Source organism: Nelumbo lutea, chromosome 4 (assembly GCF_056320005.1).
Source record: "Nelumbo lutea isolate HS-2025 chromosome 4, American lotus-T2T, whole genome shotgun sequence".
In the NCBI taxonomy this organism is placed as follows: Eukaryota; Viridiplantae; Streptophyta; class Magnoliopsida; order Proteales; family Nelumbonaceae; genus Nelumbo; species Nelumbo lutea.
In genome coordinates this window covers 79,555,569-79,570,881 of record NC_142687.1, presented here as the reverse complement: position 1 = coordinate 79,570,881, position 15,313 = coordinate 79,555,569, and the positions used below count along the sequence as shown (strand labels likewise).

Here is a 15,313-nt window from a genome sequence, read left to right as displayed (position 1 = left end):
TGTCCTTAAGCAAATCTAGGACATATTTTCTTTGGGAGATGAAGATACCCTTTTTTGATCGGGCAACCTCAATTCCAAGGAAGTATTTGGCGGGTCCTAGATCTTTCACTTCGAACTGAGTGGAAAGGAAGCCCTTCAAACATTGAATTTCATCCTTCCAGTCACCAGTAACAATTATGTCATCCACATATACTATTAGGGCAGCCATTTTACCTTCTACTCTTTTTACAAACAGTGTGTGATCTGACTGACATTGCTTGTATCCCCTCTGCTGAACTGCAGTATGAAATCTGCTGAACCAAGCTCTTGGTGATTGATTCAGCCTGTATAAAGAATTCTTTAACTTGCACACTTTTTGTTCACTTCCTTGAGCTAAAAAACCGGGGGGTTGAACCATATAAACTTCCTCTTCAAGGTCGCCATTCAAGAAGGCATTCTTGATGTCGAGCTGATGTAGATCCCAATTCAGATTGGCAGCAAGAGAGAAAAGGACTCTAATAGAGTTCATTTGGGCAACAGGGGCAAAGGTTTCTGCATAAGCAACTCCATATACTTGAGTAAAACCCTTTGCCACTAAACGAGTTTTATACCTCTCCACGGTTCCATCAACCCCATGCTTAACGGTGAACATCCATTTACATCCAACTAGATCCTTTCCCTTAGGGAGATCAACAAGTTCCCACGTGCCATTTTTATGAAGGGCATCAATTTCTTCCTTCATGGCCTTTGTCCATTCTGGTACTGAGAGAGCTTCTGCCACATTCTTGGGAATAGGGATACTATTAATGGAGGTAAGAAAAGCACGAAATGAAGGTGAGATGTTCTCATAGGAAACAAAGTTGGAAATGGGGTGTTTAGTGGTGCACGACCTAACACCTTTCCTGTGGGCAATGGGAAGGTCAAAATCATTAGCAACAGGGAGGTTGGGAGTCAAGTTACCTGAGTGAGTATGATCTTCCCCCAAGGAATTTGATGGCACTTGAGGTACGACTTCTGGATTCTCCACAACTCTTGAACCTGGTTGGCCTTTACGACGACGAGAAAAAGCACGGAAAGGTGGAGGATCAGAATGAGAAGGTGAAGAAGTAGGAAGAGGAGGAAGTTGAACCAGTTTCTCCTCGTGCCTACACTTCCCCTGAGGAGAAACAGGAAAGAAGGGTTCATCTTCAAAGAAGGTAACATCCATGGAGACAGAATTTTCGAGAAATAGGATCAAAGCAACGATACCCTTTCTGAGAGAATGAGTAGCCAAGAAATATGCATGGGATAGCACGAGAGTCCAATTTCCCCCGGGTGGGAGATAGGTTTTGGACAAAGCACCGACAACCAAAAACACGAGGAGGAGTAGAAAGAAGAGGGGCCTTAGGAAAGAGAAGTTGATGTGGGGATTTGTACTCTAACCAACGAGAGGGCATTCGGTTAATGAGGTATGTAAAACAAAGGACGACCTCAAGCCAAAATCGTTTGGGAACATTCATGTGGAGTAGTAAACCTCGTGCCACTTCAAGAAGGTGTCGGTTCTTCCGTTCATCCACACCATTTTGTTGTGGCGTGCAGGCACAAGAGCTCCGGTGAAGTGAGCCGTGTGAAGCAAAGAACTCCGTGAGGTCACTATGAAAAAACTCTTTTGCATTGTCTAATTGAAATATTTGAATTTCGGTCTGAAATTGGGTGAAGACCATCCGCTGAAAATCTTGGATAATTTTTGGTACTTCACGGGTTCGCATTGGATATACCCAAGTGTATCTGGAATAATCGTCAATGAAGGTAATGAAGTACTTGTAGCCACTCTCAGAAGGTAAAGTAACAAGGCCCCACACATCAGAATGCACAATGTGAAAAGCAAACTCAGATTTACTATTTCTTTGAGGAAATTGAGTTCTACAATGCTTGCTTAACTGACACGTTTGACAAGAAAAATTAGAAACAGACACTAACTTACATAGTTCTAGGAAAACAACTTTCAAGGACTCAAAAGACAAATGACCCAAACGACAATGCCACAAATACATTTCTCTTTCTGAACTGACTCATAGACTCTGTAACATGAAGGCCAACTGTATTCTCCAGCATATAGAGTCCATCAACCATACGTCCCCTACCAATCGTCCTCCCTGAGGCCAGATCTTGAATCACACAATAGGAAGGGAAAAAAGTCACAAAACAGTTTAAGGAATTTGTAACACTACTGACTGAAAACAAATTCATAAGGAATTTTGGAACATGAAGAACATTAGAAAGAGTAAGGTTGAGGGGAAGAGAGAGAGTTCCTTGACCAACTATGGAAGTGTATGATCCATCAGCTAGTCTCACTTTTTCTCTTTCGGAAAGAGGGTGATAAGTTTGAAAGTAAGAGGACATACCAGTCATGTGTTTTGATGCTCCAGAATCAATGATCCATGGAGAGTCAATGTCGTGAGAAGCAACATGGAAAGCTGTGGCAGGATTACCTGATGTGGATGCAAAAGAGGTGGTGGGAGGAGCATCCATCTGGCGAATTGCTCTACCATAAAGCTCTAAATGGTCATGGGAGGAGTTTACAATATCCTCCATTGGGTCAGATCCAGAGTAGCCATGTTGGCCATGTGGTGTTTGAATCACAGTAGAAGTGGAGAGCTGATTCTCCCGAGTAACCATGTTGGCCATGTGGTGTTTCTTGGTACCTTGTTGCCCGTGTCTTCTAATTACATCTGAGCCTTGCTTCTTAGGTAAATCCTGAGCCCACTTTGGTTTCCCATGGAGATCCCAACAAGTATCTTTGGTGTGTCGGGGCTTCTGACAATTTGTGCACCACAAATTTTCCTTATCTTCTACTTTCTTCTGGAGATCCCTTCTCTTGGAAGAAGGTCCACCACTAGTAGAGGTACCCCCCTTTGCCGCCAACAAAATTGCATCCCCTCCGGTGCTGTTCATAAAGTTTCTCCTACTCTCTTCAGACTGGACAAGAGCATAAACCTCCTGAATTGAAGGAAGATCCTTAGAACTTTGAATTTGTACTTTGATGGATTCATAGATAGGATTGAGACCATGTAAAAAAGCAAACACTCTTTGCTGTGAGACAAGTTTCTTATACAATTTTGCATCTTCATTACACTTCCAATCAATATTCTGGTAATGGTCCAACTCCTTCCAAACAGTGGTCAAATCAGAGTAATAAACTGATAAACTCCTCTCTCTATGTTTACAAGTAGATTAAGCTGCTTGCAGTTGATAAATCTTGGCATAGTGTCGAAGTTCAGAATATGTGGATTTTGCCTGTTCCCAGATCTCATTTGTAGTTTCAGCTCACATGAAGTTCTTCCTTATTTGCGGTTGCATGGAGATCAAAAGCCATGACATAACCATACTGTTCTCCTGATCCCATCTATCATGTTCTGCATTTCCAGAAGGTGGTTCTTTGATTCTTCCATTTATGTAGCCTATTTTTCCCCTTGCAGTTATGTATAGCTTGATCCCCCTTGACCACTCTAGGTAGTTTAACCCATCAAGAGGAACAACAGCCATAGGGAAGGACAGGTCACTACTCCCACTCATTCCATTCACTACTCCCACTCATTCCTTACAGAGCTGCTACAGTCCACAATTAGGCACTTGCTGATTTTCGGTTTCACAGAGAACCAAGCACAAACACTGCAGCAGTAGTACTAGGCTGTATGACCTACACTGTGTAGGAGTCCACTGAACAATATACGAACTGCACTTGCAGTGTAACTAGGTCTGAATGACCTACAATTTTACAACTTTAATGCAGCTTCTCAGCTGAAAAAAAACTCAGTAGGAACAGCAATACGAGTGGTGGTTCACCACACCTAATCGGCTGATATCCACTTTCCAGGGCAGCCGAACAGTCACTTAGGGTTTAGGGTTCATCAACAGTCCCTTAGAGAGCTGAATAGAGCAACACACAATCGGAGGAAGGGGGACAGTCCCTACTCGGATTTTGGGATATTAACAGTCCATCGAAAGAGTGCAAGAAGAGAACCACAAACAGAAAAAAAAAATTCAGTTCAGTACCTAGGTCACCTGAACTGTGAATAGGCAGTACAGTCATGGACACAAACTTTTCTTCAGGTTAGAACCCTCCTTCGTACATCTGGGATGGTTTTCTACAGGCTTCTTAGCCGAGCAACTCTAGTTACCAGCACCTTGGGCTGAAGGATGAAGGATGAAGAAGAAAAAACTTGTAGCAGAACCTTTTTCTGCGCTAGGAAGTTGAACAATCAGCTTTCTTGTAGCAGAACCCTACTCGGCAGTGGAGACTAATCGCAGCACTAGAGAAAGCTTCCTCTTCCTTGTCTTCGAGCATCAGGACTGTAGCTTCTACTTAGCAATGGAGAGAGACCTCAGCTAGTTGTTTTCCAGGCGTGGACGGTCTTGCTAGATACCATGTTGAGCAAGAGAAGAAAGGAAAGAAGGAAGAAGAAGAAGAAGAAGGCTACTGAGTTAAGGACTCAAAAGAACTACTTCATTCGAGTGAAGCATTTGTATTTATACTATACCCTTGCGGGCACTAAACCTGTGTACAGTACATATAATACACTTGTCAACAGGATTAATATGGAGGGAATGGTCCTACATAGGATAGCAGAATGCTTAAAATGTCATATCACCCCTTGGCCTTTGACCTACCTAGGGCTTCCTCTAGGTGCAAACCCGAAGGAAAGCAGTTTTTGGAACCCAGTTATAGAAAGATGTAAAAAGAAATTGGCTGCTTGGAAGAGAAGTTATATCTCTTTGGGAGGTAGGATCACTCTAATAAAATCAACTTTGGCTAACCTACCCATCTATTTCCTCTCTGTTTTTAGGATTCCACCAAGAGAAGAAAAGAAATTAGAAAAAAATTATGAGGGATTTCCTTTGGGAGTTGGGAGAGACTAGAAAGGACCACTTAATAAATTGGGAGATTGTGTGTAAAAGAAAGGAAGAAGGTGGTTTAGGTCTAGGGAATGTAAGGAAGATGAATACAGCCTCGTTAGGGAAATGGTTATGGAGATGGCTTCTTGAGAGAGAAAATTTGTGGGTTGAGGTAGTGGCAAGTATACATGGTAGATTGGAGAACAGCTAGGATGCTGGTGTATCGCGTAGAGCTACTTTGGAAGTACCTTGGAAAGCAGTTCATAGCCTCCTCCCTCAGTTTCTCAGGTACATCAGGTATGATGTCGACTTAGGGAATTTAATTCGGTTTTGGGAAGACACTTGGTTTGGTGACCAGCCTTTAAAGGAGGTGTTTCCTTCTTTGTATTCTATTTCGTTGTATAAAAATAAGGTCATTTCAAATTTTCTTGTTCTTCTTTGCCTTTGAGTCTTAATTGGGATCTCGGATTTCGAAAGGGTTTGAGGGATGAGGAAGCAACTTGTCTGTCAGAGCTTCTCCTTCTTGATAGTGGCTGCTTATAGCTTCCTTGTCCAGATAGAAGAGTTTGGTTCCCAAGCAAAGGTTCCTTTTCTTGTGCCTCCTTTTTTAAAGCTCTTTGTCAATCCCCTTCCTCTTTGTCCTTTCCTTGGAAAGAAGTGTGGTTTCAGCTGATTCCCCCTAAAATCTAGGCCTTCTGTTGGGAAGTGGCTCTTGGGAAAATAAACACTCTAGATCATTTGCAAAAGAAGAGGCCTTTTTTTGTGTATTTCCCCGAATTGGTGCACTCTATACAAATCTGATGGTGAATCTTGTTACCATTTATCATTCATCAAAAAAAAAATCTTGTTACCATTTACTAATTTCCTGTTCATTTGCTACAAATATATTGGATTGGTTTTTCTCTTTGTTTGGGTGCAGGTGGAATATGCTAACTGAGATAAAAATGCTGATTAACCCATCTACCTTTGCTTTACTGAAGAAGAGGGGAAGAGTAATGTGGAGGCACACTAGAGCAGTAGTGGTGTGGACCTTTTGGGAAGAGAGAAATGCCAGAATCTTCCAAGAGAAAGAAAGGAGCAAACAACAAATTATAGAGGGTGTAATGACTAAGGTTATACTCTGGCTACAAAGTTGGAACTATTCAAAAATTTCACATTTGTTGATATTTGGAGGAATTGGCCTTTAGTGGCTTCTAGCTTTGTGCAGAAGGTTAAGGCAAGGTTGGATTGGATACCTCCCATTGAAGGATTTCTGAAACTAAACTTCGATGGGAGTAGTCAAGGCAACCCATGTGCAGCTGGAATAGGAGGGATCATCAGAGACAAGGAAGGAAATTTAAGAACACTCTTCTCAGGACTGGTGGGGAATGGAGACTCCTTACAGGCAGAATTGTACGCAGCCCTACAAGGTGTACAGATTGCAAGAGAGTTAGGATTGGAAAATTTGGTGATAGAAGGGAACTCCAAGGTGGTGGTGGGTTGGCTAGAAAAACCCAAATTCAGTGCTTTGGGCTTACAGAAATGAAATGAAGAAATTCAAATAGATAACTTAATAGATGGAATACAATGGGTGGGGAGGGAGGCAAATGCTTCTGCTGATTCTCTAGCTAAATAAGGAATAACTAGGGATTAGTTGTACCAGGTCCACTTGTAACTTTATGTTGTTTCTGTATTAATGAGTGAGGCTGCACCTCACGCTTCGTATTGGTATGCTGTTTATGTGAATTATTCGACATTGTCTGTAATAATATAACATCATTGATGACTCAAAACATATTTCTTTTGCTGCAAGATGACTTGAAACATATTGGGAGCAATAGGAAACCTAACCTCAGCCAAAAACTAGCATTTACCTAATTGTGTTGATAACTTTAGACTTTATACCAACCATGCTTGTGGTTTACCACCATGGCATATTTAATCTACATCTCTAGAAGGATAATGATCGTCACCTACTTGACATATTTGGTAGAAGAAAATGTTAATGTGTTGGCCCATCAAGGCTACTGTGCTTTCTTAATACATTAGAACTCAAACCATTGTTTTATTTAGCAACATGCAGTTTGTCATGAAAGTACCTCATGCCTCATATTGGTATGCTTGTAACAAATTCTTAATTATTTGCTTCTAATGAAATCAATTGAATTTTTATCTATAAAGGGGGAGGGGGGGTAAAATGGAAAGGAGTGAAATTTTATAAGTAGCTATAGAGGCTAAGATTCAAATTGAATGGAATATAGTTCATTTCTAAAGAGTGGAGGAACAAAAGCTTAACATATTCACTCTAATCAAAGTGCTAAATGAGAAGGAATCCCAAGGGTTGTTGAATGAACAAGATAGAGAACAGAGAAGGCAGCTGAAAAAAGATATAGAAGGTGTGTTGCTAAAGGGAGAGATTTGTTGGAGGCAGAAGACACAACATCAGTGGATTATGGAAGGTGATGGGAATACTAGATTTTTCCATGATTTGGCAAATGAATGACAAAGAAAAAACTTTTTGGCCAAATTGGAATTAGAAGGGGAATTAGTTACTAACTAAGAGGAAATAGTTGGAACCTTTGTCAATCTTTTCAAATCTTTTTAGGGATGACCTTTTTATGGATTGGAGTGGCCTAGTCTGGGAGAAGAAAAGGCATGTTGGATGGAAAGACGCTTTGAAGAAGAGGAGATTAAAAGGGCAATGTTTTTTATGGATAAATTTAAGGTATTGGGCCCAGATGGTTTTACAATGGCATTCTATCAAGATTGCTAGGAGATTTTGAATGATGATCTTTGTGAGTTGTTTAGAGAGTTTGCAAATAACCACATAGTAAGCCCAAGAGTCTATGTTACCTTTTTGGCTTTAATTTCCAAGAAGGTTGATGCTTCTCACCCTAAGGATTGTACACCAATCAGCTTGGTGACTAGTATCTACAAAATTTTATCTAAAGTACTGTCCTTTAGGATCAAAGAAGTTCTACCTTCCTTGACCAACAAATCCCAAGGGGCCTTTGTACAAGGGAGACAAATTACAAACCAGATTCTAGTAGCTAATGAGTGCCTGGAGGACATGAGAAGATCTAAGAAGAAAGGTTTTGTTTGTAAACTAGATTTGGAAAAGGCCTATGATTTGGTGGATTGGTAATTCCTTATACAAGTTTTGAGAAATTGTTGGTTTGGAGAGAGGTGGTGCAAGTGGATTCATGGTTGTATTAGTTCTAGTCACTTCTCTACCTTAGTTAATAGAATGGTAAAGGATTTCTTTCCAGCATGTAGGGGTGTAAGGCAAGCGTTCCTCTTTCACCCTTCTTACCTTATTAGCAGATGTGCTCAGTCGAATGGTTCCAAGGTTGATAGGGAGAATATAGTAAGTGGGTGGAAAATAGGTAGGGATGGAGTGTTAATTACTTATCTTCAATTTGCAAATGATATATTAGTTTTCTATGAAGGGGGAAATCTTAAGAAGGTGAAGAATCTAAAGATTTTGTTGAAAAGATTTGAAAGGGTCTCCAATCTGAGAGTCAACCTTGAAAATTGTAATGTAGTAGGGGTAAATTTGGAAAATAGAGAGGTAGAGGCTATTGTGGGATGTTTAGAGTGATCTATCTCTACTTGGCCTATGACCTACTTAGGACTTCCATTAGGGACAAACTTTTGGTGCTCAATTGTAGAAAAGTTTGAAAAGAGATTGGCTTCATGGAAGAAGAATTGTATTTCTTTGGGAGGTAGAATCACCTTGGTTAGAGCCACCCTTGCTAACCTACCAACTTATCTTCTATCTGTCTTTAGGTTTCCTTCTAGGGAAGCTAATAAACTAGAGAAGTTGATGAGAAACTTTCTCTAGGAACCAGGGGAAAGTAGGAAGGATCATTTGTTAAAGTGAGAGGTGGTGTGTAAAAGCAAAGAGGAGGGAGCTTTGGGAATAAGGAACATAATGCAAAAGAATACGATAGTATTGGGGAAGTGGTTATGGAGGTGGCCTCTAGAGAGAGTAAGAGATTGTGGCATGAAGCGGTAGTAAGTATTCATAGTCACTTAAGGCCCTGTTTGGCAATGTTCCGCGAGGACATTTCGCGCATTCCTGATGTTCTCACAGAGCAGAAACACGTTTGGTACAAGAAAAACAAAAAAAACAAGGTGTTCTCGGGTAAGAACAACACCCAAAGAACACATTCTTTGGGAGTGAAAAATCGACGCTCCCAAAGAACGCGTTCCCAGGGAACGCGCGGTTCCCACGATGTTAACCCCTATTAACGAACACATGCTAACGTTTCCCATGTGAGAAGGGGTATTTTGGGTAGATGGTGAGCAAACAGTAGAAAGCACTGGCAACATTTCTGGCTAGGAATGCAACAGGTATGTTCTCTGTTTTAAACCCACCTTTTCTCCGACCAGATTCACATGAATTCGTTTTTGTTCCCACTGTAAAGATGAGTTTTAAACAATCTCTAATCGATGCGATCTGAAATAATTTTTCTTGTATTATTTTGTTTGCATTTGTTTTATGTTATGCCGAATGGGTGTGGTTTCTTCTCTAATCCCATTGATGGTTATATGTTATGCCGAATGGGTGGGGTTTCTTCTCTAATTCCATTGTTGTGTTTTGTTATGTCATTTGTTATATGTTGAATATCATGAAAATTGTCCTTTATTATGTGTTATGAACCTTTGCAAAACTGATGTTAAGAAATAATTTCATTATCCAAACGCTATTTCTGTTCTTGTAGAACAAAAATTCATTCTCGAAGAACAATTTGCCAAACGTATCTGTTACTCTTGAAGATCAAGAAATAAAATTCTTGTTCTGGAACAGGAATTTTTAAAGGAACAAGAACAGGTGGGAACATTGCCAAACAGGGCCTTAGAGAACAAGCAACTTTGGCAACACCTTGGAAGGACCTCTATCGGTCTTTTTTCACTATATCTCAGTATAAAAAAGAGCCTATGTCAAAACTCTTTTCCCCTTGGAAACTCCTTTGGCATCAGTCTGGGACTTTTGAGTTCCATAGAGGTTTAAGGGATGAAGAGATTGAGAGTCCAACTATAACTAGTCTTTTGAGTCTTCTTGAAAAAGTTTGTTTGGGTCCCTCTGAGCTACACAAAAGAATTTGGACACCTTTGCTCTTGTGTTAGTTCTCTCATGCTTCCTTCTTCAAGGCCCTTTGTCATTATGGGTCTTAGCAGTTTTCCCTTTTAAGGAGGTTTGGACTAGGCCTATTCCCCCTTTGGTCTTGGAATTCTATTGGGAAATGTTTTGTGGGAAAGTAAACACCCTGGATAATTACAAAAGAGAAGGCCTTATCTTTGTCCCTCACCTAATTGGTGTACTCTTTGTAGGTCTCATGGTGAGGGCTGTTTCCATTTACTAATTTCCTGTGTAGTTACTGCCGATTTGTGGGATTGGCTCTTCTTGATCTTTGGGTGCAGGTGGAATAAGCCAGCAGATGTGAGCATGCTTTTTGATCCGTCTACCTTTGCTTGGCACCAACGAAGAGGAAGAATAATGTGGAGGTGTGTAAGAGCAGCTTTGCTTTGGACAGTGGGGGAAGGAAGGAATGTTTAGGGTATTCCAAGTGGAGAGAAGCAAACAAGAATTTGAAGGAGTGTATATTGTATAGGGCTATCTTGTGGGCACAGGCAGTTATCTTTGGACTGATGAAATTCATCATTTATCTTTTAATGATCTTTGGGGGCACGGGCAGTGGTGGCAAGTAGTTATTCTCAGAGGAATAAGGTGTATATGAGTTAAGCACCCATCCTGAAGGCTTTATGAAATTAAATTTTGATGGCAGCAATCAAGGTAACCCAGGTCCCTTTGGGATGGGAGGGGTTATAAGGGATGAAAGTAGTAATGTGGCCCTATTATACTCGGGCTCTTTAGATGTGGGGGACTCCACTAGGGTGGAATTACTAGCTCTGCCCTTCAAGGGCTACAGTTTGCAGTACAGCTAGGTGCAACAGCTACTAATAGAGGGCGGTTCCAAGGTGGTTGTAGGGTGGCTACAGAACCAGAGACTGGTTTGGTGCTTCAAGAATGAACTTAAAAAATTCAAGTGGCTAACAAGAAATATGTGTCCGAAACAATGGGTGGGGAGATCAGCTAATGCAATGGCTGATAGTTTAGCCAAGCAAGGGGCAAATAGGGAATAGTTATATTGGGCACATTTTTTATCTGTTTTCGGTTTTGACTGCTTGGAGAGATTGCAGCTCGTGCCTCTCCTTGAATACTTATAACTGTTTTCTCAACTTTCTAATAAATTTTTTTTTCTCATTTATCAAAAAACATGTTCTTTTCTGATTTCATTTTTCATCAACCTTGGGATGGAATTGATTGTAGAGAAGTAGAACTTACTTTTAACTTCCCCTGCTTCTCTTTGTGTAACAGGCTGTTATTGATGCCAACATCATCTTTCCTTTAGTTCAACTACTACAACATGCAGAGTTTGAAATCAAGAAGGAGGCTGCATGGGCTATTTCTAATGCTACCTCTGGAGGGTCCCATGAACAGATCCAGTATGTTTTTCTCTTGATCTTCCTTTTCTTTGACATTCCATAGCATTTCCTGATGCATGCACACAACCTAAAGTGAAATTCATGAAGATGCCACTTACCAATTATCTAACACTATCCTTTTCTTAATATTGCTTCTTATTGTTGGTCAGGAAGTAGGAAACTTTGGTAATGTCAAACGTTACTAAAATGTAATTTACACTAGTTTCTACTGAGGCAGCATGAGTCAGGTGCTGGTGCTGCTATTACGGTCATGCTATTGTTGATGTCTTTATGCTAGTCATAAGTTATATGTACTTAGATTATGAAAACCTCTTCCACTATTCCACTCTGTTAAGTGTGATATTCCTTGTTAAATTATTGGCCCTACAAATCATTTTTTACTACCCCAAGCCTCTCTCTCTCTCTCTCTTTTAGACCCTTTAACCTGTAACAGATCACTTCTCATTAGTGCTGTAAATGGTATTCTCTGAATGTGATGAAACCATCTTAATCTATTCTCCCTCATTTATAACCTATGGGGGGTACTCCCAAATTTCCTATTGAATTGATATATGTTAATTTCTGAACCTATCTTTCCATTTGTCATTCATTCGTCTCAATGTTTATAATGTCTGCTAAGACCAATTTTTTTGGACATATTTCTGGAATGCCCAACACTTTGCTCCATATTAAATGACAGTTCTGTTGCAGATATTTGGTGAACCAAGGTTGTATCAAGCCACTTTGTGATCTTCTAGTTTGCCCAGATCCAAGGATTGTGACTGTGTGCCTTGAGGGCCTTGAGAACATTTTAAAGGTGGGTGAGGCTGACAAAGAGTTAGGAAAGACTGGTGGGGTGAATATCTATGCGCAGATGATTGACGAATGTGAGGGGCTAGATAAAATTGAGAATCTGCAGAACCATGACAACAATGAGATTTACGAGAAGTCGATGAAAATCTTGGAGAGATACTGGGTTGATGAAGAAGAGGAAGAACAGAATATTCAGGATGGAGAAATTGCTCAACAAGGCTTTGAATTTGGAACTAATCAGCCCAATGTTCCCTCCAGTGGATTCAAATTTGGGTGAAGCAGGCAGCTCGACGATATTTTCCCGGTTTTTTAGATTTAAGAGGGGAAAAATGTACTTGTTGGTTTCACTATTTTCCGGTTCCAAGAGTCAAGGTTTTTGGTCTGGCTCAAAGGTAATGATCATCTGAGGATTACCAATAGTGTAAGCATTTAGGGTTAGACAATGTGGTTCTCAATTTTATATGTAACTATTATTTTGGATTTTATTACAAAGTCGGTACCAAGATTTATGAGGGTAGCCCAATGGTCATTGTCTCGTTACCAACAAATTGTAACTTGTGTCATTTGCTATTTGCTAGTTATTTGGAGTTTTAAGCATGATTGTACACAAGAAATGATGTGCTTCTCTGAGTTGGCCTTTTGGGATCTACCTAGAGGAAATTATTAGTGACCATGTAATTAGCCATTAGCGGTGGCTAACCACATCGGAGTGGATACTAAAATATAGAAGAATGCAAATCCAGATCCACGAGTTACCCTAACAATTGTGCTGTATTTTTTGCTCCATTCCATTTCTCTATAGTCTATGTACTGTACTAGTAAAAAATTCACGTCAGCATTTGAGAGGCAGATGGGAATTTATGGTTGGCTTTCTCCTGTTCCACCTAGACTAGACTTTGATTATGACCTAACATGTAATAACTAGTTTAGCCATTTAAGATAAAAGTACAATAATACTCAAAAGTACATACTAGCAGATTATTTCTTGCATATTCGAATATGAATGGAAACGGTAGCGAAGTGAGGAAGCCTCAAGCATAAGCAAATTAAGACGGCAAGTATAATGCTAAGAAGTGGACAATACAATTAAATTGCCCACTAGTCTAAGAAGCATTATATTGAAAAGCATCAATAGAAAACGGCTCCTTTGTATTGGGCAATAATATCTCAGTGACCACCTAATTGATCAGTATTGTTCACTGAGACGAGAGACATACGCCAAATGACTTAGCCCCCAACACATCTAATATATATATATATATATATAAATTAAAGGAAGATTTTCAGGTTATAGGCCCTCACCATTCATACATTTGGCTTTTTCAAATTTAGACATTATATTTTCTGAGAAGTTAAAACCCACAGTCCACTACTACTGTTTAGACACATGGCCTTCTCATTTTTTCAGAAATCTAGACACGTGGCATTTTCTGAAAAGTTGTTAAATCCCACAATCCACTATCACCATTTTCAATCTATTATTAAAAAATGCAGAAAATGCAAAAATGGTAATCTATAACCACTTCTGCCTATATTCTATCAATTTTTAATCATTAACCCTCTAGGTACTATAAGAAAATAAAGCTATTCATATTTTAATAATTATTGAAAAGCCATTTTTTGAAAAAAATATTTCTTGAAATTTTAATAATTATTTAAAATATTAATAAATATAAACTTAACAGTATTGATTCTACGGTGTAAATTTAACATTACTGATTCCCTGTACTTAGTACAGGGTTATTCACTAGTATGTGATTAAAACCAAGCGGCTGAGACCTAGCGACAAAATTAAAATGCCATCGAAATCCCCCTTATTAGGCAAATCAACAAATGTGATTAACGTCTAAAACTCATTCAATTCCTTTGACGAAAATACCCATTTCATAGTCCTCTATGCGTTCCCATTATTAATTTGGGCCCCACCAAGGAGGCTTCTCGCTTGTCCTTTAAATAAAGCGTTATTTCTGCATAATATCACCACACTTTTCCTCTTCAACGTGTTCCAACAAAATTGACAAGTTGTCTTGGTGATCTTAACCATTTGAGAGATAACCATATTTCTATCCACATGTGATAACCAACAATACACACTTTTGATATTAGCTACTAAAATAAGAAAATTCAAATTTTCATAATACCGGTTCTGTAAAAAAGCATTACCGGGCATTTAAGAATCGGCTACTACACGTAGGCTTGTAATCGGATTGGATTCAGAAAAATCCAAATTTGATCTAATTACTGAAAATTAACATCCAAGTCTAATCCTAAATTCAATTGGATTTAAAAGACTTCAGATTAGAATTCCGAATGGTTTTGGCTCGGATTTGGATTTAATCCGACTTCACTTTAATCTTTTAAAATACAAAAAATTAAAAAGTTAATTATTTTCAACTTTTGTATATAATAAATTAATATAAGTGTAACATACTGACTTTATTATTATATAAATTCATATATAATATAATGTATAAAATATATATTTTTATAATTTGAATATAATTATATAAATTTATTTATTAAAATCAATAAATATTATAACATAATCAGATTCAGATTTTAATAGGATTGGATGGTCAAACCCAAATCTAATGTGATTATTAATTTGATGCAGATTTCAAAATCCGAATATGATTACATAAATACACCATCTGAATCTGAGATAATCGGATTGGATGTTGGAGTGGGCCTCGAATTTTCAGGCATCATTGATAGGCCTAACTACATGTGATTAGTATTCATAAGACCAATTCCGTGCTAAAGCATTATCGAGAGCTTGTTGTTCACAACACTACGTATACTTCATCTTCTACAAACAATTAGTAAATTTTTATGCGTTACTATAACTAGGGTAAAGGTGTCAATGGTATTCGAAAATCCGAGTTTGAATTTGAGATTCAACATAATCAAATTAAATTCAAAAACTCAAATATCATAACTGGTCAAATTCAGATATCCTATACATACCATTTAAGTAATTGAATCGAGTCCAGATATGACTTGATTCATTTTGATAAATATCTAAATTTGATTGATTATTTAATTCTTATTTATAATATATGAAATATTTAAACATTTTATATAATTTATATATTTATCAATCTTTAGAAGAAGGTGCTCATCTAAGGGCTAGAACCCCCATAACAATCATTAATAGTTCAAATTATAAAATCAC

At 38.7% G+C, this 15,313-nt stretch overlaps 1 protein-coding gene across 1 annotated transcript in view; it reads left to right on the top strand.

The window, feature by feature from the left end:
- Positions 1-12,752, top strand: part of LOC148861235 (importin subunit alpha-4-like) — a 48,836-nt gene extending 36,084 nt beyond the window's left edge. The window contains exons 9-10 of the mRNA XM_088982689.1: positions 11,219-11,346; positions 12,037-12,752. Of these exons, the coding sequence (XP_088838815.1) occupies positions 11,219-11,346; positions 12,037-12,415 (507 nt within the window). The 3' untranslated portion in view covers positions 12,416-12,752. The remainder of the gene's footprint in view (positions 1-11,218; positions 11,347-12,036) is intronic.
- The last annotated feature ends 2,561 nt before the right edge of the window (positions 12,753-15,313 follow it).